Source organism: Prionailurus bengalensis, chromosome A1, assembly GCF_016509475.1.
Source record: "Prionailurus bengalensis isolate Pbe53 chromosome A1, Fcat_Pben_1.1_paternal_pri, whole genome shotgun sequence".
NCBI lineage: Eukaryota > Metazoa > Chordata > Mammalia > Carnivora > Felidae > Prionailurus > Prionailurus bengalensis.
Genome location: NC_057343.1, coordinates 144,708,829 through 144,729,561, shown reverse-complemented (window position 1 = coordinate 144,729,561; position 20,733 = coordinate 144,708,829). Strand labels below are relative to the sequence as shown.

The 20,733-nt window shown below is 42.1% G+C and overlaps 1 protein-coding gene across 1 annotated transcript in view; it reads left to right on the top strand.

Annotated features, from left to right (window-relative positions):
- SERINC5 (serine incorporator 5) overlaps positions 1 to 20,733 on the top strand; it is a 103,484-nt gene that overhangs the window by 77,847 nt on the left and 4,904 nt on the right. The window contains exons 6-11 of the mRNA XM_043592961.1: positions 756 to 967; positions 3,188 to 3,283; positions 7,105 to 7,231; positions 14,461 to 14,527; positions 17,491 to 17,530; positions 18,146 to 18,290. Of these exons, the coding sequence (XP_043448896.1) occupies positions 756 to 967; positions 3,188 to 3,283; positions 7,105 to 7,231; positions 14,461 to 14,527; positions 17,491 to 17,530; positions 18,146 to 18,290 (687 nt within the window). The remainder of the gene's footprint in view (positions 1 to 755; positions 968 to 3,187; positions 3,284 to 7,104; positions 7,232 to 14,460; positions 14,528 to 17,490; positions 17,531 to 18,145; positions 18,291 to 20,733) is intronic.

Below are 20,733 nucleotides of genomic sequence, written 5' to 3'. Positions count from 1 at the left end.
GGAGGGTCAGAGAGAGAGGGAGACACAGAATATGAAACAGGCTCCAGGCTCTGAGCCATCAGCACAGAGCCCGGCGCGGGGCTGGAACTCACGGACCGTGAGTTCATGACCTGAGCCAAAGTCGGACGCTCAACCGACTGAGCCACCCAGGCACCCCAAGAGCTGCTTTTTAATACTGCCGAAACCTATCCCAGGGCGATTCCTTTTCAGAATGGGGAGGTTACGGAGCGCCTGGGTGGCTCAGTTGGTTAAGTTTCCAACTTCAGCTCAGGCTGTGATCTCATGGTTTGTGTGTTTAAGCCCTGCATTAGGCTCCACACTTGGAATTCTCTCCCTCTCTCAGCCCCTTCCCCGCTTGCACGCATGTGTATGTGTGTGTGTGCACTCTCTCCCTCCTCTCTCTCTCACAGTAAATTTAAAAAAAAAAAAAAAAAAAAAAAGAATGGAGAGGTTAGAGTCAAGTCTGTGCAAGTACATTTTAGTTGATGAATACATATGTAAAAACGGAATGTTGTAGTGTTTAGGAAAAATTCTAAGCCTGAACCAAAATTGTTTTGAGATGTTTACCTGTACCTTCTAGCTTTGATTGAGACTAACTGTTGATAAAATGATAGTCTTCCGGACAACTGGGGTGATAGCGGCCTGGGGGCTGATAGCATTAGTTACCGCCTGCGAGACGGTAAGCGTGGTCAGAGAACAGGGGCCTCATCACCTTGTTTTCTCTCCTCTCCCTCTTACCACTTCTGGAGAAACAGGACTGCCGGCACAGCTACCAACAAGCTGTGGTATGCCGCTCTGGCCCTGGTGACACTCGTCATGTACTCCATCGCCACCGGAGGCTTGATTTTGATGGCAGTGTTTTACACCCAGAAGGATGGCTGCCTGGAAAACAAAATTCTCCTGGGGCTGAACGGAGGCCTGTGTCTGCTTATTTCAGTGGTAGCCATCTCGCCTTGTGTCCAAAATCGTAAGCACAAGTTTTTTCCATCCCTCCTCATTTGTATATTTTTTGTGTGTCTTTGACCAAACCCGGTGTTTTTGTTTGTTTTGTTTTGTTTTTAAATTCTGGCCACTGCATAATTTATCATGGATGGGTCAGCAGTAGGAAGGGTGGGATTGAAGTCTTCACTTGGGCTGAATGGGATAGTTGGCATGCTTCTTGTCAAGAAAGATCTCAATGTAGTAAAGGCAATAAATAAGATAGCTATTACCATTATTATTATTTTTAATGTTTGTTTATTTTTGAGAGAGACAGAGAGCGTGAGCAGGGGAGGGGCAGAGAGAGAGGGAGGCACAGGATCCAAAGCAGGCTCCAGGCTCTGAGCTGTCAGCATAGAGCCCGATGTGGGGCTTGAACCCACAAACCGTGAGATCATGACCTGAGTTGAAGTCAGACGCCCAACCAACTGAGCCACCCAGGCGCCCCAGCTATTAACCATTATTAATGAATGTACCACAAGGAGCGTTTAAATGGAAGATGCCCTGATTGTATATTAAGTTCTTCCCTATAATCTCTGTGTAAAACTTGAATGAGAAGGCTGAGGAAGGAGTGCTTTCTGGGCTCATCTTTCACTCAAGGCCTGTGGACCAAAAATCAGGGACCATGTGGTCTAGGAGTCAAGAAGCAGGAAATTTGATCTGGCTGAGCCAGCAGCTGGCCCACGAGCTAACCTTCCTCAGATCCAAGTCCTTTCTCAGTAAAGCCAACAGAAATCTGTAAACCTGACGTGACCTAAGGTTGTTTCAAAGGCAAATGGAAGAGGGGTGCCTGGCTGGGTCAGTCAGTTGAGCATGTAACTCTTAATCTCCTGTTGATGAGTTCAAGCCCCATGTTGAGCATAGAGCTTACTTAAAAACGAACAAACAAACAATCCACAAAGGCAAAGGGAAGAAATAATGGGATTTTGGAAGTGCTTTAGAAAGTACAGACTCGAGTTGTCTTTTATAAACAACTTCTGATGTCTTAAGCCAGACTGCCATCTTTGGTTATAGAAAGAAGTGTCCATGGCCTAATTTCCTTGTAGAAAACCAAATGACATTCAGGTTTCTAGATAGGAAAAGGGCAATGTGGCCAATAATTTATAGCTCTTCAAATCATTTCTAAAATGGTGATTTAATAAGTTAACTAGTATTGGTGTACCTGGATGGTTTAGTCCCTACTGGAAGAATGATCTCCAGGTCGTAAGTTCAAATCCCACATTGGGTATAGAGATAACTTAAATAAATAAACTTTAAGGAAAAAAAAAAATGAACTAGCATTGGATAATTTAAAGGTTTTCTGGCACTGAAAATTTCAAGTACATTATTGAAATTGAGAATACTAATCTCCCAGTCCCTTTAACTGATCAGTTAAGAATTCCCTAAAACATATTAGTGTTCAGATTAAAATACTGTTTGGGTTAAATCCTACCTTTTAAAATAGTTGTAATATTTTGAAATATTTGGTTTAATGTCATTAGTTGCTAAGGTGAGTCTTACTCTCGTGCCAAAGAGCAACATTATAAAAGAGTCTATAACTCTTAATAACTACAACTCAAAACACATTTAATCAGAGGGAAGACTGGATGAAATAAATTTTTTCATGTAGACAGGTGGTAGAAAATTTCACCAAAATTTGATAAATTCCTTTTATCATATCGTGGTTATTCTGAATGATAAAAACACTTAGATTAGTTTAAATATTATAACATATTAAAGCCCTTCCTCAATGAATGCCGAGCCCCAGTGCCTTCCTCTCTGACCTGAACTGCTATTCCCACAAGTTTTTTTTGTCTGTTAACAGATTGAGCTTTTTTCCACTATGATATCTCTGTCATTTACCTCACTAAGCTATGTGGTCTCACAAATAATGATGGTGAATTTTCTTCTGAGATCTTAAGATTTAAGAGCTAGTGTTAATGAACCTCAGGAAGACTAGGCAGAGCGTTTAAGTACAGTTGTAGTTATTATTAAAATAACGTGATGGTAGGTAGAGAACTCGGCAGAACGTGGGAGTTAGGTTTGGCCTAATCAACCTTTTTAATGTTATTTGGAAAACATGTTATACCTCTTCTTTCCTTTAACGATGGGGGTCTCAGTTTGAAGAATATCATTTAGGGGTCGGGAGCTTTTTTTTTTTTTTTTTTTTGGCTTATTTATTGTTGAAATGTAAAATGCTGTGTTGAAATCTATCACTTTCACTTTCTAGGACAGCCACATTCCGGGCTACTGCAGTCGGGGCTCATAAGCTGCTATGTGACCTATCTCACTTTCTCAGCTCTCTCCAGCAAACCTGTAGAAGTAGGTAAGCCAGCTGGACTCTTAGGGAGCAGGTGTTTGTGGTATTAATATTTTCATTGCGGAGGAAGGAATATGTCTCTACTGAGCTGTTGTTTAGAATGTCAAAGATGCAATAAATCGAAATAGAGAGATCTAGATTTTTCTCTAAATAAAGTCCTTAACGTGGGATGTGAAAATGAAAATTCCTTCTTCTGAGTCTTCCTGCTGTGTAGGAAAGACGGAAACAAAGATGGGCTGTTGAGTTTGCTTTTGGGCCTAATCTGTGTTTTCGAAGAACTTTTGTGTTTTGCTTATTTTTTTTTTTAATTGGTTATTAATTAATTTTCTTTAAGTGGTGGTCATCTCTCTGTCAGAGAGACTGGGAAGAACATGGGAATGGGAAGCAGGAGACAGGATTTGACTTGCCTCTATCATATGCTGGCTGTGTGACTTCGAATCGCTCATCTTAAATAATGTTTATTTTTAGAGACAACAAAACATGTGTGAACTTTGGAGTCGGACCGCCTGGCTTTATAGCCTGGTTCTGCCCCTTCAGTAACTTGTAGAAAGTTATTTACCTCTCTCTGCCTAGATACCTTGTCTTTAAAATAAGGATTTTAATTATTATTTTAACAAGGTAATTAAATACGATTCTTATTTTATAGGATTGTTTTTAAAGAATTCAAAGAGAGAGAGAGAGAGAGAGAGAGTGTGTGTGTGTATGTGTGTGTGTGTGTGTGTGTGTGTGTGTGTGTGTGTGTTCCTGGCAGGTAATAGGTGCTCCATAAAGGTTAGCTGTTATTACAGAGTAGTTGAAATGATTACTGAAGAACTATAAGAGCCCTATTATATTATAAATTGTTATAATAATGAGCACCTGAAACTTGCCAGTAAAAGACCAAAAGACCATTCCATCTTTTGATTTCTGAGCTCATTTTATTTCATCATCTGTTTCACTTTTGTGGTATATAAATGTGGATATAAATGTATACACACATATATACACATAATTATATATAAATGTGTGGGGGGGTACATTTTGTCTTGTATAAATAAGGTTAAGTAAATATACTGTCTTTAGGAAATTGAAGTTGTTTTCCTTTTTTAAATGTAGAAAAAATGCAAAGATAATTTTGAAAGTTTTATATACACATACTGTGTGAGTCTTGTCTTTATGGCTACTTTTGGTGCCAAATGATACAGTCGTAGGTCTTATATTAATTATAGTCTATCCTGGCTTCAGTTTTTTTAATAGCTCTATCTTGACTCTACTTAAAAAAAATTTTTTTTAATGTTTATTTATTTTTTATTTTTTATTTTTTTTTAAATTTTTTTCTTTTCTCAACGTTTATTTATTTTTGGGACAGAGAGAGACAGAGCATGAACGGGGGAGGGGCAGAGAGAGAGGGAAACACAGAATCGGAAACAGGCTCCAGGCTCTGAGCCATCAGCCCAGAGCCTGACGCGGGGCTCGAACTCCCGGACCGCGAGATCGTGACCTGGCTGAAGTCGGACGCTTAACCGACTGCGCCACCCAGGCGCCCCAATGTTTATTTATTTTTGAGAGAGAGGGGAGGGGTAGAGAGAGAAGGAGACGCAGAATCCAGAGGAGGCTCCAGGCTCTGAGCTGTCAGCACAGACACGGGGCTCGAATCCGTGAACCATGAGATCCTGAACTGGGCTGAAGTCGGTCTCCCAACTGACTGAGCCACCCAGGCGCCCCTAAATCTAGTTTCTTTAAGACTTTCTTATATATGTATGTGTGTATTACACTTCAGCAGGGGAGGGGCAGAGAGAGAGGGAGAGAGAGAATCCCAAGCTGGTTTAGTGTTTTCAGCGCAAAGCCCAGGGGGCTTTTCCCAGGAACTGTGAGATCGTGACCTGAGCCGAAATCAAGAATTGGATGCTCACTCAACTGAGCCACCCAGGTGCCCCAACACTTTCTTTTATGACTATTAGTTTTTGGTTTTAATTTAATGAGGTTTTTGGTTACAGAATTTTTCTTTTAAATGACAAGTATCACTCACTTAAAAACAGAAAAAAACTTATTTTTAATTTCAGGTGGTACTACTTAAATAGAAAAGTTAGTATTTTGGTCAATTAAAAACATTTTATTGGGGTGCCTGGGAAATTTTATTTTTTTGTTGGCCTAAGAATAAAGATTCCTTAAACCACAGCATACACAGTTATTTTTACTGTTTCAAATGTGGGTACCAGTAATAATTCTAGTCTGACTTCAAATAACTAGAATGTACATGTGTGTAAGATGATTTTTAGACTGTTAATTTATGTTTATGTTTCTTATTGGCAATCAGATCTAACTTGGATATTTAAAATTGAAGTTCTGGGGGTGCCTGACTGGCTCAGTCAGTAGAGCCTGCAATTCTCTATCTCAGGGCCATCAGTTCAAGTCCCATGTTGAGCGTAGAATTTACTTACAGATAGATAGATAGATAGATAGATAGATAGATAGATAGATAGGAGATTCTGTGTTAAGTAAAAAAGTACCACTGATGGTAATATGATAGAAATCTTTATTATGATGTAGGCTTTCAAAATTTTTAAGAAATCCTGAAAATCTCAGAATATTCCCAGATTAGACACTATTTTTTCCTCCATCTTTGCACAGGTAATTTTCTTCTCTCCCATAGGTATCGGCAGCACTCATAGATTGTAATTTGAAACATTCAGAAAGCATGTACCTGGATATTGTCACATTTCTTTTTTTTTTTTAATGTTTTTATTTACTTTGAGAGAGAGAGAGAGAACGAACACGAATGGGGGAGGGGGGAGAGAGAGAGAGAGAGAGAGAGAGAGAGAGAGAGAGAGAGAGACACAGAATCTGAAGCAGGCTCCAGGCTCTGAGCTGTCAGCACAGAGCCTGATGTGGGGCTCGAACTCATGAACTGCAAGATGGTGACCTAAGCAGAAGTCGGATGCTTAATCGACTGAGGCACCCAGGCACCTCTCACATTTCTTTACATTATGATTTAGTAACTATTAGCCAGTTATGCCTATTAAATACAGTGAACAAAATGATATGTTTATACCATCCCCTTGTAAGCAAGGTTTTTGTGCATAATAGTAACAAATGGAATTAATGCACACCGCAGTATTGTTGAGGAAAGACCTTTTCTTTAAATAAGCTATTCTGTTTATAGATAAACTGATTTTTTTAGCGCCATAAATTTAGATACCTGATCAATAAAAAGAAACACGACATATATATATATTTTTTTAACAAAAGTGTAAAGAATTTAAAGAAATGAATCGCTATGGGAGAACTTTCCTGGGAAAGTGGGTAACAAGCAAGCAAAGGATACTAGAGTCATGACCATCCCGTTACTGGCAATTAAGGGACTTCACATCTGGGTAGAGGCTGTTGTTCAGGTGGCTGTTGACCAGCTAGTCATGTCTGGTTGTTGAGTAGCCTCACCACTGTTCCACAGAGGATAGACAACGGTGGAAACTCGCTAATGTCTGCATCCTACCTCTGTTCAGAGCCTGCTGAGTCAGCTGATAAATGGATCTAATGTTACTTTTTGCTACTGTTTGAATAGTACTGAGAAGAGCAAGACTCTTATTACATCATGGAACAGAAGAACCCTTTGGCGCTGGAGCTGGAATCTGAGGGTCTTGTGCTAAGAGGGTGCTTAGGTGGGAGGGAGTGCTTTGACATAGCAACAATCTAGTCTAGTCTGAGTCAAGTTGGGCTGTGGACTAAAAGTCTCCAATGATAAGTCTTAACTCTTCTAAAGATACGCATATTTTCCCAAAACGAATGCGTCTGTGAGTTACCAAAAGCTTTTCTGATGAACTGTGATTATTTTGTCTTTTCCTCGTAAGTTCTAGATGAGCATGGGAAGAACGTTACGATCTGTGTGCCAGAGTTCGGCCAAGACCTGTACAGAGACGAAAACTTGGTTACTGGACTAGGTACCACTCTCTTGTTCGTGTGCATCTTATATTCATGGTAAGTCTTAGGAGATAACTTGAGACCATCCTTGCAGACTTAAAAGTGCAGAGAAAAATTTAAGTAAGTTGTAGCAGCTATGAGATAGCAAAACAAATCCCATCTGAGGAAGAGGAAAAATAGCTTGAAGTTAAAAGTTTGTATTACAGCATGGAAGCACAGTGTTTGGACTTCACTTTCCTTACTTGCATTTATATGCATAAATAAATTAGAGACATAGTACATTGTAGCCATTCAGGAGACGGTTGGATATTAGTTGCTAAAGCATTATTGGAGGGCAAGGGAATACAAAGCAGGGAAGAGATAGTATGTGCCAGAATGTTTTGGCAGCTTTCTAATCCAAGGGAAGTATCATTTGTTCTGCTGCTGATGGAAAGAATACAGAGCAGTACTTACACAGTCATTTTGTGTTTGGCCCGAGAAAGACAGGAAACGTCCCTTTTCTTTTATGCTAAAACCCACAGTGCTGTTAAAGCAGACTGTCGTTCACATGCTAGTCGTGGGGTGTGTTCCACCTTTATTTAGAATGTTTAAGAGTTTGCCCAAGGGAGAAAAGTAACGGGTAGAAATGCTTAGTTACTGATTCTGTTAGGTATTTCCCTGATCACTAAGCTTCCTTTTGACAGTGACTTTTTCATGTTTAGGTTTTCCGCTTTGTTTATTACGTTTCAGTGTATAAAAATTTCAACTTGGCATAGGTACATTATGATCTTCCCTTGGCTAATAGAAATAAAATGTCTTTCTGAGAACGTTGGCACATTCTCTTACAGCTTCTAACACTCCCTACTTTTAGAAAGGGACCGACAGACGTTTTGAAGATGTGGGAACTGGGTCTTGAGTACTTGTTCAGTCACGCATCAAGCCATGAAATGCTTGCTTGTGTTGCAGGTGGTTGTTCCAGGGACAGTTGTGTGATACTGGTTCTTATCCTGCCCCTGACATAGTGACAGATTCTCCTTCTTGCAGCAGAAAGAACCACGGTCACCATTTCGACCTTTCATTCTTATTAATTCCATAGTTGTTCACTGAGTACCTACTACGTCCAAAGTAGTGGATGGGATTCAGGCTCAAGTTCGTGAATGTTTTCAGGAAAACCATAAAGCCAGCCAAATGCTGACTGCCAATTCTCAGCTCTCCTTTTTCTGAGTAAGCTTTTCCTCCCTGAGTCTGTCATTATTGAGCTTTGGGGGAAATGGCAGTAGCGTGACTAATTTCATCATTTATCACTCAGTTTTTTCTGTATTAGTATGTAAAAAAATATTGGCAAATTATGTGGGAGGAAGTAGATTACTAAAATGTAATGATAGACGGTTCCATTTCAAAAATAAAATATAGTTGGGGTGTCTGGGTGGCTCAGTAGGTTAAGCATCTGGCTTAGGCACAAGTACTGATCTCGCGGTCCACGGGTTTGAGCCCCATGTTGGGCTCTGTGCTGATAGTTCGGAGCCTGGAGCTTGCTTCGGATTCTGTGTTTCCCTCTCCCACCCCAGCCTGCCCCCCCGCCTTGCCCCCCCCCCTTCCAGTCTGTCTCTCTTTCTTTCTTTCAAAAATAAATAAACATTTATTTACAATGAATACAAATGAAATATGGTTATGTTTACTTCTATAGAAAAAAATCACCAAACCTATAATAGCGGTGGTATTAGAGATAACTTATTTTTGTTGTTGGTTTTGTTTTATAGGGAGGTAGCATTTCTTTTGTTTTTGTATTATTTAAAAAAACCTAGAAAGATATTTGACAGAATAAAACTCTGTGTTTGTGTGGGTTGCTGAATGCCTCATCACACATGAAAAAAGGTGTCTGCTGCTTAGATGAAATAGGGCCTAGATTTGCTATAAATCTGTCAGTGGAAAGGTGGCAACAATTCTACTTAGTGTGCTGATAGAACTGCCACATGGTGTTGTTTTGCAGCATGGACTTTTCACCGTGTCAGATTTTCACTGCCACCCTTGCGTGAGAGGTGATAAATAAAACCTCACCCCTTTTGGTTGATATTCCCAAAAGATAACAATTTTCAAAGCTGACCACTGCTACTTAAAATCTGTCTGAATGCTGGTAACAAATACTCTGAATGCTAGTAACGAGACCTGATTTGGGGTGGGGGTGGGGGGGCGTTAACAGCATCTCCATGAGCAGAGTGCAGAGTGACCAGGAGTGTTTGTGGGACGCAGGGCACGAACACACTCCCTGTGATGGGCAGCTACTTCTCCCAGGACTCAGTGAAGCACCCCTCCGGAGGCTGGTGATTAGTGTTCACTGCGAGGATTCGTGCAGCTCCAGGAGGAGTCAGCTTTGAGAACTCTCTAGCCAAGTGTCTTGGGCTCCCAGGGAAGTGAGATCAGGCCCAGTAGAGCCTCAAGTCAGAGAATGCTGCTGGGAAGGGGAGGCAGCCCAGTTTACGTTTTCGGATCTTGACTTTCTAGATATTATGTCTCTTCCCAGACTCAGAGGAATGAGAGATTGGAAAATGTTACAAAACGAGGCTCCATTGCTTGCGTGGAAACTGTCATTTAAACATGATTGCAGAGGGGCGCCTGGGTGGCGCAGTCGGTTAAGCGTCCGACTTCAGCCAGGTCACGATCTCGCGGTCCGTGAGTTCGAGCCCCGCGTAAGGCTCTGGGCTGATGGCTCAGAGCCTGGAGCCTCTTTCCGATTCTGTGTCTCCCTCTCTCTCTGCCCCTCCCCCGTCCATGCTCTGTCTCTCTCTATCCCAAAAATAAATAAACGTTGAAAAAAAAAAAATTAAACATGATTGCAGAAAGGGCACCTGGGTGGCTCAGTCCATTAAGCATACAACTCTTGATTTCAGCTCAGGTCATGATCTCACGGTTCATGGGATTGAGCCCCACAACGGGCTCTGTGCTGAAGGTGTAGATTCTCTCTTCCTCTCTCTTGTCTCTTGCTGCGCGTGTGCTCTCTCCCTCAAAAAAAAAAAAAAAAAGGAAAAAAGATGATTGCAGGAATATCTAGAATCCGCCCCCCCCCCCTTTAAGGAATATTTAGAATTCTTGATAGACATTGTAGGAAAACTGAAGACTGTGTAGTTTGAATGTTACAAGGAGAAGAAGTCACACATTTTCTTTTCTTTTTTTATTATGCTTTGAAATGTCTTTTTAAATTTTAATTCCAGTATAGTTAACATACAATGTTATATTAGTTTCAGGTGTACAATAGAGTGGTTGAACAATTCTATACTCAGTGCTCATCGTGATAAGTGTTTTTTCTTTTATTTAATTAAAAAAAAATTATATCCAATAATATAATATTGCCTATGAGAAAAAAAATATAATATAATATTGTTGCACAATATAGTGCAACAATGATTTCAGGAGTAGATTCCTTGATGACCCTTACCCATTTAGCCCATCCCCCCTCCCACAACCCCTCCAGTAACCCTCTGTTTGTTCTCCATAATTAAGAGTCTCTTATGTTTTGTCCACCTCCCTGTTTTTATAATATTTTTGCTTTCCTTCCCTTGTGTTCATCCGTTTTGTCTCTTAAAGTCCTCATATGAGTGAAGTTACATGATATTTGTCTTTCTCTGCCTCACTAATTGTGCTTAGCATAATACCCTCTAGTTTCACCCATGTAGTTGCAAATGGCAAGAAGAAATCACACATTTTCACTGAAAGTCACATGATTGCTTGGGATTGGGGTTAACTTTTTTGTAAGGTCCTGGAAGGCTCACTGCACTATCTCTTTCCCTATCTGGAGCCAGCCAGCTCCACTGTCCCTCCACCAACACACAGACATACATGCTTCTTTAGGGAGCTCTCATGACTCACTATGAGTATGTTTTATCTTTGCTGTTTTAGCTTGAAAGAGGGCTCAACCTAAACCTACTCCCTAGCTTTCCAACTGAAGTCAATTTTCCTCCAGATGCCCCTTCTACTGTACCCAGGCATCATTGCTGTGAAGAAGTGTCACAGCTTGGACCCCATGTAGGAGTTTCCCCAATGGCTCTTTCTATAGATCCACCCTCCTACCCCCACTTAGGCCTGGATCTTTGCTGTAATGGGCCCCACCCTCCACTAACTATTCCTTAATCCCCTTCTTGGTCTCTAGATTTTTAAAAAATGTTTTATTTATTTATTTTGGAGAGAGAGGGAGTGTGAGCAGGGGAGGGGCAGAGAGAGGAAGGCAAACAGTCCCAAACAGGTTCCACACTGTCGGCACAGAGCCCAGTGTGGGGCTTGAACTCACCAACTGTGAGATCATGACTTGAGCAGCAATCAAGAGTTGGACACTTAACCAGCTGAGCTACCTAGGCATCGTTAGGTGATTGAAATTACTATTTTGTTGGCTTCAAGTTGAGACTGTGCAGTCTGGCAGGATCCTGGGGGCAATCAGCTTCAATTCCCTTGTACATAAAAAGGAAACTGAGGGGCATAGAGCCTATTTCTGTGATTCTCTACCCCCGATCTCAGGAAACTTTTCCTTGAGTCTCCTTTGCTAGAGTACTCGGAGAGGCATGTTCATAATCACTTTTGCCCCTGGAATTGCTTGGAGTCAGATGCTTCTCTGAGGTACAAGGATAAGGTGTATGATTTGTCTCATTTTGTTATCGGGAGGTATTTGTGCTGTAAAATGGTCCTGGCTATTTCAGTGTCAACTATGCCTATGAGAAAAAAAATTATTATTTAAATGTTAAGAAATTTGAATAGAAAATTAGAAAAACTACGGATCTTTATTAAATGTCAAACAACTTGGTAGTTCAAAATGAAACTTTCGTGGCAATGGAGTAGACTATGTAGAATAAGAATAAGGTTGGTAAGAGAATTGAAGAGAAGATTGGCTTAAACTGAGAAGAATTGGCAAATCAAGGTGTCTATTCTTTTGGTGTGTTTTGTGTCTGCCACTTTTATTTAAGAAAGGCGGATCTATTAAAAAAAAAAAAAAAAGGAGCGGTGTACAGCCTTTATTTTGGGAATCCTGCCACTTCCTCACCTATCAGAAATCTTCCTGGCTCAGGGCACCTGGCTGGCTCAGTCAGAAGAGTATGCGACTCTTGATCTAAGGGTTAAGAGTTCCAGCCCAAGGTTGGGTGTAGAGATTAGTAAAAAATAAAGAAACTTAAAAAAATTTTTTCCTGGTTCTGCATCGGGGGCATGTTAAGGCGTCCCCCTCCCCCCACCCCCACCCCCGCCCAGTTCACATGGGATGGTGGTCTCCTTTGGGAGCTGTGAATCACCACTTATACTGTGTACCGGGAACATAATTGAACTTCCTCCCTTTAAGGGTGGGAATAGTCATGGGATCCCTCAAGGGCCCTGTAAGTTTGTCAGGGAGCAGAATCTATGGTCTCCAACAGGAAAGTCTGGACATGTTCTGTAGAGATTTTCTTTGATCTGGGGGAGTTTGGCCAGTTCCAAAAGCAGCTGAAGCAGGTGCGGAGGGCCACCTGAATTTTGAATCATTCTGCCGATATGGAAGAGGCCCTGGGCATGGCGGTGGGAGGGGGTGGGTGGCTGGAGGGGAGGTGTTTTTTTTTGGTTGTCACAATAACTGCCAGACAGTGCTGGCTTTTTGTGAGTGAAGACTAGAGACAGTGTATAGGCTATGACTTATCTGTATGGTGATACACTGTCCCAACCAAATGTTGTCAGTCTCCTTCCACCCCCCGACAGGAAGCACTGGGTGAAAGTTGCTCATACCTTAGCCCTGGAAAGGAGGAGGTTAATGCATAATCCAGGGGCTGCTGTTTAGCAACTCGTCTTGTGCTCACCAAACAGATGGCTCTGAGTAATAGAATGCAGACAATAAGAATTTCCTAAGCTTTTAAGGAGTTTGTAAAAACAACGTTTCTAAGGTAATTCCAAGAAGAGTATTTTGTGGGTAAAGGCCATGACTGAATTATAATAATATTTTATAGTAGCATCTACTTAGAGAAGTTCTGTGTCATTAATGATGAACTGAATGCAGGTATTTTTAGAAGAACAAAAGCTTAGTTTATTGCTCTCTGACGATGGAAGTAAAGTAACAGAGGTGCCAGAATCAAAACCTAACTTTTCCTCCACAGAAATGATATATTAAATCATAATTTACATGCAGAAAATACAGCATGCTCTTACATGCAGGAGCAAGGTGTGTGTGTTTCTTGGGTGCACAACCATCAGGAAGTATCTCTACAATTCCTCTGATTAAGCTTGAGGTTAGAAAGTGGGAATGGAGTGGTCCTCCGTTAGCATCCATCTGTTCAGAGCAGAAACCAAAGTGATGCTATTGGGCTTGAGTGGCTCACAAAAGGAGTGCGCTTGGATCCCAGAAGACTTTTTTATGAGGAAGTCTTTTTATTGTTTATTTGCATCTCATTGATCTCTTCTCTCCTTGAGAAAGAGGATGAGAATGAACAGAGAAAAGCAGTGTTGCCTCTTGGGGTTTATTTGGTTGAAATGAACCTGCTAATTCCTGCTTCTCCAGTGGCCACACTCCCTACCCGCCTCCAGGCTGGCACATAGGATATGTCCGTGCGTGTGTGGTTTCGTGCAAGGGGCTAGGGATTGTTGTCTTTTTCACTAAATTCCCCAGGGCTTAGAACAGGACCTGACACATGGCAGGCCTTCAGTAGATATTTGCTAAAGGAATTTATAGAGTTAGCTGGAAACTTAAGTATTTATACATTTCTGTTTGCTTAAAGTATTTCCTTTTCTTCGCCCCAGAAGATATACCTATATTACCCTTGTAAGCCAGATTTTATAACATTTTACCTATCTGGGTGTAGGGAGAGTGGTAGGAAGAATTTTTTTTTTTTTTTTTTTTTAAATCACACTCACAGCTACTCTATTGAATTGCAAACAGAAAACCTTGTTCTGCCAAAGGTTGATTATCACAGTAAGTAACTGTGACCTTTGCTTTTCACGCCCTTGCTTTTTTTACTGCTGTCTCTGGGTTCTTTTGTTGATTTCGATCCCTTCTAAGTGAGAGTAGTCAAAGAGAGGGGAAAGATAAAAGGGAAATCAGAAAATTATTTTGGGCAGCTTGAGAGAGAGAAGTGAAAACCAAGATAATAGGACCAAAAGATTTATTTCTTCATCTGCAGACCTCTCTTTGCTTAAAATGATCTAATGCAATCCGTGTAAAAAGACATGAACTATAAAAATGATGCATCCATTTTGGAATAAAGTGGGGTACTGAAAGATGAAATAGACTTAAGCAGCCCCAACAAGAGGGTGCAGGGAGGCGGCTCTGCCCTTCCTTTGATGTGATATAACATGTGTTTGTTTCTTAGCTTGACGTCCACGACAAGGTCAAGTTCTGACGCTCTTCAAGGCCGATATGCAGCCCCTGAACTGGAAGTAAGTTCATTTCCTCCCCTTGTTCTGCTTTATCTCAGAAGACCTATTTTCCAGGAAGGCTCTTTACGTGTTTTTGCATCTTTATTGATTGGCATTCCACGATCCCATTTTTCTCCTCGAAGAAGAATACCATATTTTTGTACGGAAAAAACAATGCCTTGTAGATACTATGGGGATTCAAATGTACCTTTGATTTTCCTCCAACGAAATTAGCCTCTGCTGGGCCTTGCTGCCCATCTCCACCAGAGGCCTGGGTAGCTTGGTCCGTCTGCTCTCTGCTCTTTTCCTCTGTCATAATGGAATGTGTGTGAGTTTTGTTTTGTTTTGTTTTGTTTTAACTTCTAGTGCATTCCTCTGTTACATACCTGTCTTTGTCCTCCGTATATAGCATGACCATGAGGTTATATGTAATAGCTGTTTGAAGAAGGAGAAAAAGACGGAGAAGGGAAGGAAACAGCATCTGCTCCATGCCACACTGCTGAGCAGTGTCGGTGCATGAGCTTATTTAACTGTGTCCATTCCTTCACTGCGTAAAGAATTGTGAACAGTAGGTGTCCAGAGAATCAGGGTGGTGAACAGATGCCTATCAGTCAGCAGAATGCCTGTTATTTCCTTATTTGTGCAAAAGTCTTTTGCTGGGGCCCTCTGGAACATCCACTAAGGTCAGGAAAGTTCTAATCGCATGGAGGCAGCCAGGAAAAGACTCAACCCTGAGCCCAGGAATGGAACAGGAGGTTCCAATGATGGCTGAGACTTACAGCACTTGCTATATGCCAGGCACTATTCTAAGCACTACATTTGTGATTTCATTTAATCTTCATAAAAACCCAGTAAGGGTTTGATCTCTGTTTTACAGAGGGGAAAAAGCAGAAGTTATTTAAACTTTTGATTGGCTGGCATGTAAACCGTGCGCTCTGGCTCCAAAGTCTGTGTTCCTGAATGCCGCTGCCCGAGAGCTTGGCTCCTGGCTCCTGGCCCTGCTGCCAGCCCTGCCTGACACGGGCCCCAGACAGTATCCTGATAGCTTTCCCCGGATGGAAGAGCCCTGGTGTCTCTCCAGATACGGGCACTCTTCTGTGCAGCTGGGTCTCTGGGGAGGGTCTTTCCTGCACCTGACCTGGAGATAGTGAGCATTATGAAGGGTTGTCAGTCTGCCAGCAGCATTCAGCAGCTCTCTCTGTCACTTGAAAAAGGAGGAATCTGTGTTGAGTCTGAATAGGTTACTGCTTATTACACAGAAAAGAATGGTCTCTAGAAGGCAGGCGTTTGTTCTCACCACTGGCTGGGTGACCACCTGCTGCGGTTGTGCCGCTGTGGCTTCAATGTCCCGATTGTGTAGAGCGTAAGCTCAAAGAACAGCAAGTCTCTAAGTTAGCTTTAAGAGGATGTTTTCCTTCTCATTCTAAGGAAAGTGTCCCAGTGTTTCCTTCTGAACCGAAGAACATGCAAAACGGAAGTTGGTTTGCTCTCCTTCTATCCCGTTTCACAGGATACACCTTTGAAGGAGAGAGTTGGTAGTTTCTTATGCTAAATGAAGCTTCAGAAGAACTAGGACCCCAGGGCACCATGTCTTGAGCCCACTGAATGATTAGACTGTGTAACTTGATCCAAGATTCTGTCAAGGCCAATCCCTTTATTAGAAGTTTCCCTGATGTAGTAGGGAAACAGGGGCTTGGCCTTGAAGTATATAAAAGAGACAAAGGCTCAAGCACCTATGTCCTTATCCCTGGCTCTCTGTTCTTTCTAGTAAAAACATGGTCAGCCAGGAAGTGCCAAGGACCCAGCATTTCCCACCTTGTATTGGTACATGTAATGTTTTTTTACCCCGTTTACCAGAGTCCTTCTGCAATCATGTAGTAATTTTTCATAATCCAATTTTTTTTTACTAGTTTCTTGTTTTGAGTAGGTCATGAACATGGTACCACGTTTAAAAGGTGCCAAAGAGTCTTCAAAGGAAAGCATCCCATCCATCCCGGTTCTCAGCTCCCCTGTCTCCATAGAGGCAGACAGTTGAGCAGCCTGATTTCATAGGAAATGGAGGTGGGCCTCCTGCTTCCAGACCTCATAGCCTTAACCATTTCTGATTCTGCCAGCTCCACCGTCTCCTACATTTCACATGCTACCTGTTGCCTTTTGTGAATTGCGGGCCTTGGATTTCCCATCCTGCATTTATATCCCAGCTCTGTGACTAAACTAGTTTTGTAACTTCAGGCCAGTTATTCACCCTGCCTGACCTCAGTTTCCTTACCTGCAAACGGGATAATAATCCTAGCAAGGAGAGCAAATCATCACCAGGAGTGAGCTCCAGGAGAGTGAGAATCTGTCTCATTCCCCTTGTGATTCAGGTTGAGTTTTCCAGAAGCAGCTGCCAAGGCAGAGTTGATGTGCAGTGTGTCTGTTAGTGATCAACACATGTGGAAGGAAGGAAGAGGAAGGAAGCAGAATTGGGCAGAGGGTGAAGTCGAAGGGCACCGGAGGCTGAACAAAGCCACTGTTGACTGTTTTGGTGCTCCAGAGCAGATAGGACCCATCAGAGCTGTACCCAAGGGTCAATGGCTGCGCCTTTACACCCCTGCCATGTGCAGTCATTTAATGTAGCAAAAAAGCTTGCTGTAGGGCAGAGTAATGCTCTGTGGCTGAGCCAAAGCCTGGGAGCTGCCATCCAGAGGATGCTCACAGCATTCTAAGTAGCTGAGCAATCACTAAGTGAACACCTTTGAGGGGGTGTGCGTGGCTCAACCCATGTGTGTTGTGTTTCCTATCACCAGCACAAGAGCACTTGGGAAGAACAGATGCTTAATCAAATCCTTTGGAAGGGAAACAATGTGCGCAGTTCAGAGCCTGGGATACAGTTCCCACGGGAAGGCTTGGCATGTCACACAGATGGCCATTAGTACTTTACTGATGTGGAGGTAGAAAAGTGGGATGCAAGCCACCTGACTCTGTTGGGTTTGTTCTTCCAGGTGGCTCGCTGTTGTTTTTGCTTCGGCCCCGATGGAGAGGGTGAGTAGAGAACTTCCCCTTCCTTTCAGCCTTGTGGTGCTGCGGACCTGTGGCACTAGGCTGTAGGTGTAGATATTTGGGATTCAAGCAAAATTACTTGAATGGTAAGAGGAGATTCTTACTCCAAAGCTGGTTTACTGTTGATATACTTTCCATATTCTTCCTGGTTACTGGGTTTTATTTGTGTTCGTATTCTAGCAGGCAGGAATCAGTTTATGTTTTGGTTCACATATAAGTTAAATTATACAGAGAGACTTAGAGAAGGAGGAAGTACATTTTTCAAAGGAATGAACATTTGGATCGGAGCATCCCAGGGGCTTGAGAACCCCTGGTGTGCTCCCTCATTGTCATCTGAGCTTATCATAAGTTCACGTTTGGAAGGGCTCTCTTCTGCTCTGTTCAAGTGAATGTGATGTTAGGTAACTCATCCTGTGGAGGACGGTTCTAGAGTTGGGGTGGGGGTTGTGCTTAGGGTATAGATGTGGGTAAAGATGGCTTTCGACATCTTCCCTACTCAAGAGCCCCTGGGATTGAAGTTAGTGAGTGTGGCTTTGCTGAAGTGGCAGGCGTGCATGTGTTCACTCTATGAGCTTGCACTCGCTCTGTCGTTCACAGACACTGAAGAGCAGCAGAACGTGAAGGAGGGACCACGGGTCATTTATGATGAGAAGAGAGGCACCGTCTATAGCTATTCCTATTTCCACTTCGTGTTCTTTTTGGCTTCCCTCTATGTGATGATGACGGTCACCAGCTGGTTCAAGTGAGTGTGACCCCTTGTCTTAGACCGTTTAGAAGGGATGATCTTTAGAAAACCAAGTGAAGTCTTATTCTTTAAGTGCTGAGGCCCACTGAGTCACAGACCTGATCTCCTACAGTTGGCTTAACTCTTCTCCAAGTCCTGCTGTGCTCACCTACACAGAAACAGTGCTGGGGTCTCAACAGTCTGTGGTTATGCTCTTAATTAACCCTTGGAATTGACGATGCTCCTTGCAGCTTTAAGAAAATAAAAGGTTGGGGCACTTGGCTGGCTCAGTCAGTGGAGCATGTAACTCTTGATCTCAGGGTTGTAAATGCAAGCCCCATGTTGGGTGTGGGGATTACTTAAAAATAAAACCTTAAAAAAAAAAAGAAAGAGAAGGAAATGTTAACCGCATATGGGCAGTCTTGAGGAACACAGTAATAGTAATGGAGGAAGAACTTGGAATTCTATTTCTGTGTTTTTAAAAATTTTTAAGTGTTTATTTATTTTTGAGAGAAAGAGAGAGACAAAGCATGAGCAGAGGAAGGGCAGAGGGAGAGGGAGACACAGAATCTGAAGCAGGCTCCAGGCTCCGAGCTGTCAGCACAGAGCCTGATGCAGGGCTTGAACCCATGAACCATGGGATCATGACCTGAGCCGAAGTCAATGCTTAACTGACTGAGCCACCTAGGTGCCCCAGAACTTGGAATTCTTAAGCAGTCATCTGCTTTTTTTTTTTTTTTTAAGTTTTAATTTATTTAAGTCATCTCTACGCCCAACGTGAGGCTTGCACTTAAAACCCCAAGATCAAGAGTCGCGGCTCTTCTGACTGAGCCAGACAGGCACCTCAGCAGTCATCTGATTTTTTTTTTTTTTAACATTTATTTATTTATTTTTTGAGAGACAGAGACAGAACATGAGCTAGGGAAGGGACAGAGAGAGAGGGGAGTCACAGGGGGAGTCCGAAACAGGCTCCATGCTCCAAGCTGTCAGCACAGAACCCGATGCGGGACTCAAAGTCATGAACCATGAGATCATGACCTGAGCCAAAGTCGGCCGCCTAAGGCACCCAGGTGCCTCAGTCATCTGCTTTTAAGGAAGAGAAAATACCTGTTTTTTCTACTTTGTATTTTGTCTTTTTAAATTTTCCACTTTTATTATGAAAGTTTTAAACATCTTTTTTAAAAAGACTGACATAGAAGCATGGGAAGTGACAGTGTCCTCTCCCTGACCCCCCGCCATGCCCCACGACTACTGCTAACATGGTGCATACTCTTTCACTCCTTTTCCATGCATTTACAAGCCTGTGTCACCTTGAAATTTTATTTATTTATTTATTTATTTATTTATTTATTTATTTATTTATTATGTCTTTAAATGTTTGACAATTTTTAAGTGTTGAGAGGGAGAGAGCCCACGAGCTGGGGAAGGGGCAGAGAGAGAGGGAAAGAGAGAATCTCCAGCAGGCTCCACACTGTCCACGCAGAGCCCGACGTGGGGCTCGATCTCATAAATGTGACATCATGACCTAAGCTGAGATCGAGAGACAAGTGCTTAACTGGCTGAGCCACCCAGGTGCCTCAAGCCTGTGTCATTTTTTTAAATATAAGTATGATTATACATGTTTCCCCTTGAGATTTTTTTTGTTTCATTTTGTTTTTAAAGCTAACAGTATGTGATGGGTCTGACTTTCCCTATCACTGCATGGAAGTTCTTTTTAATTCTTTTTTAATCACTTTTCACTGATCCAAAGTTTTTGTTGGATAATAATTTGTTATAACTCAGAATAAACATGGGATAGACATTTAGGCTCATTGTGCTTTCTTTTATCCATTCTTTCAGCAACTGTGTGAGTGGCTCCCATGTGCCATATGCTGTTACAAATGGCAGGGCTTATAATTGAATGGATGACACAGACCATGATCCAAATCAAATACAGTGTGCTAGGTAGTGCTAATAACTATTAGGGAGAAAACTGAGGAAGAGAAATGAGGAGTAACAGGTGATGTTTGGGGATGGTGGAGATAGCAGAATGCTTCACTGGGGAGATTTTTCCAGAACATCTTGAGGGAGATGAGAGGAGGGAGCTTCTAATATGTCCCTAATGCTTCTAATGCTTTGATAATCCCTAGAAAGGTTTGGTGTAGAAAGCTTAAAGGAGAGAGCTTTAATCAATAAGGCAGAAAGGAACAGATGTTGAGAATGTGGGAAAAATTGGAAGCTCTTATACTCCTGGTAGGATTGTAAAATGGTGCTGCCACTTTGGAAAACAGTTTGGCAGTTCTTCGAGATGTTAAACATAGAGTTATGACACAATCTGACAGTTCTAATCCTAAATATCTACCCAATAGGGAAAAAAAAAGTACGTCCACACAAAAACTTTGACCTACGTGTTTATAGCAGCCTCATTTATACTAGGGAAAAGGAGAAACCACCCAAATGCCTATTGGCCGATGAATGGATG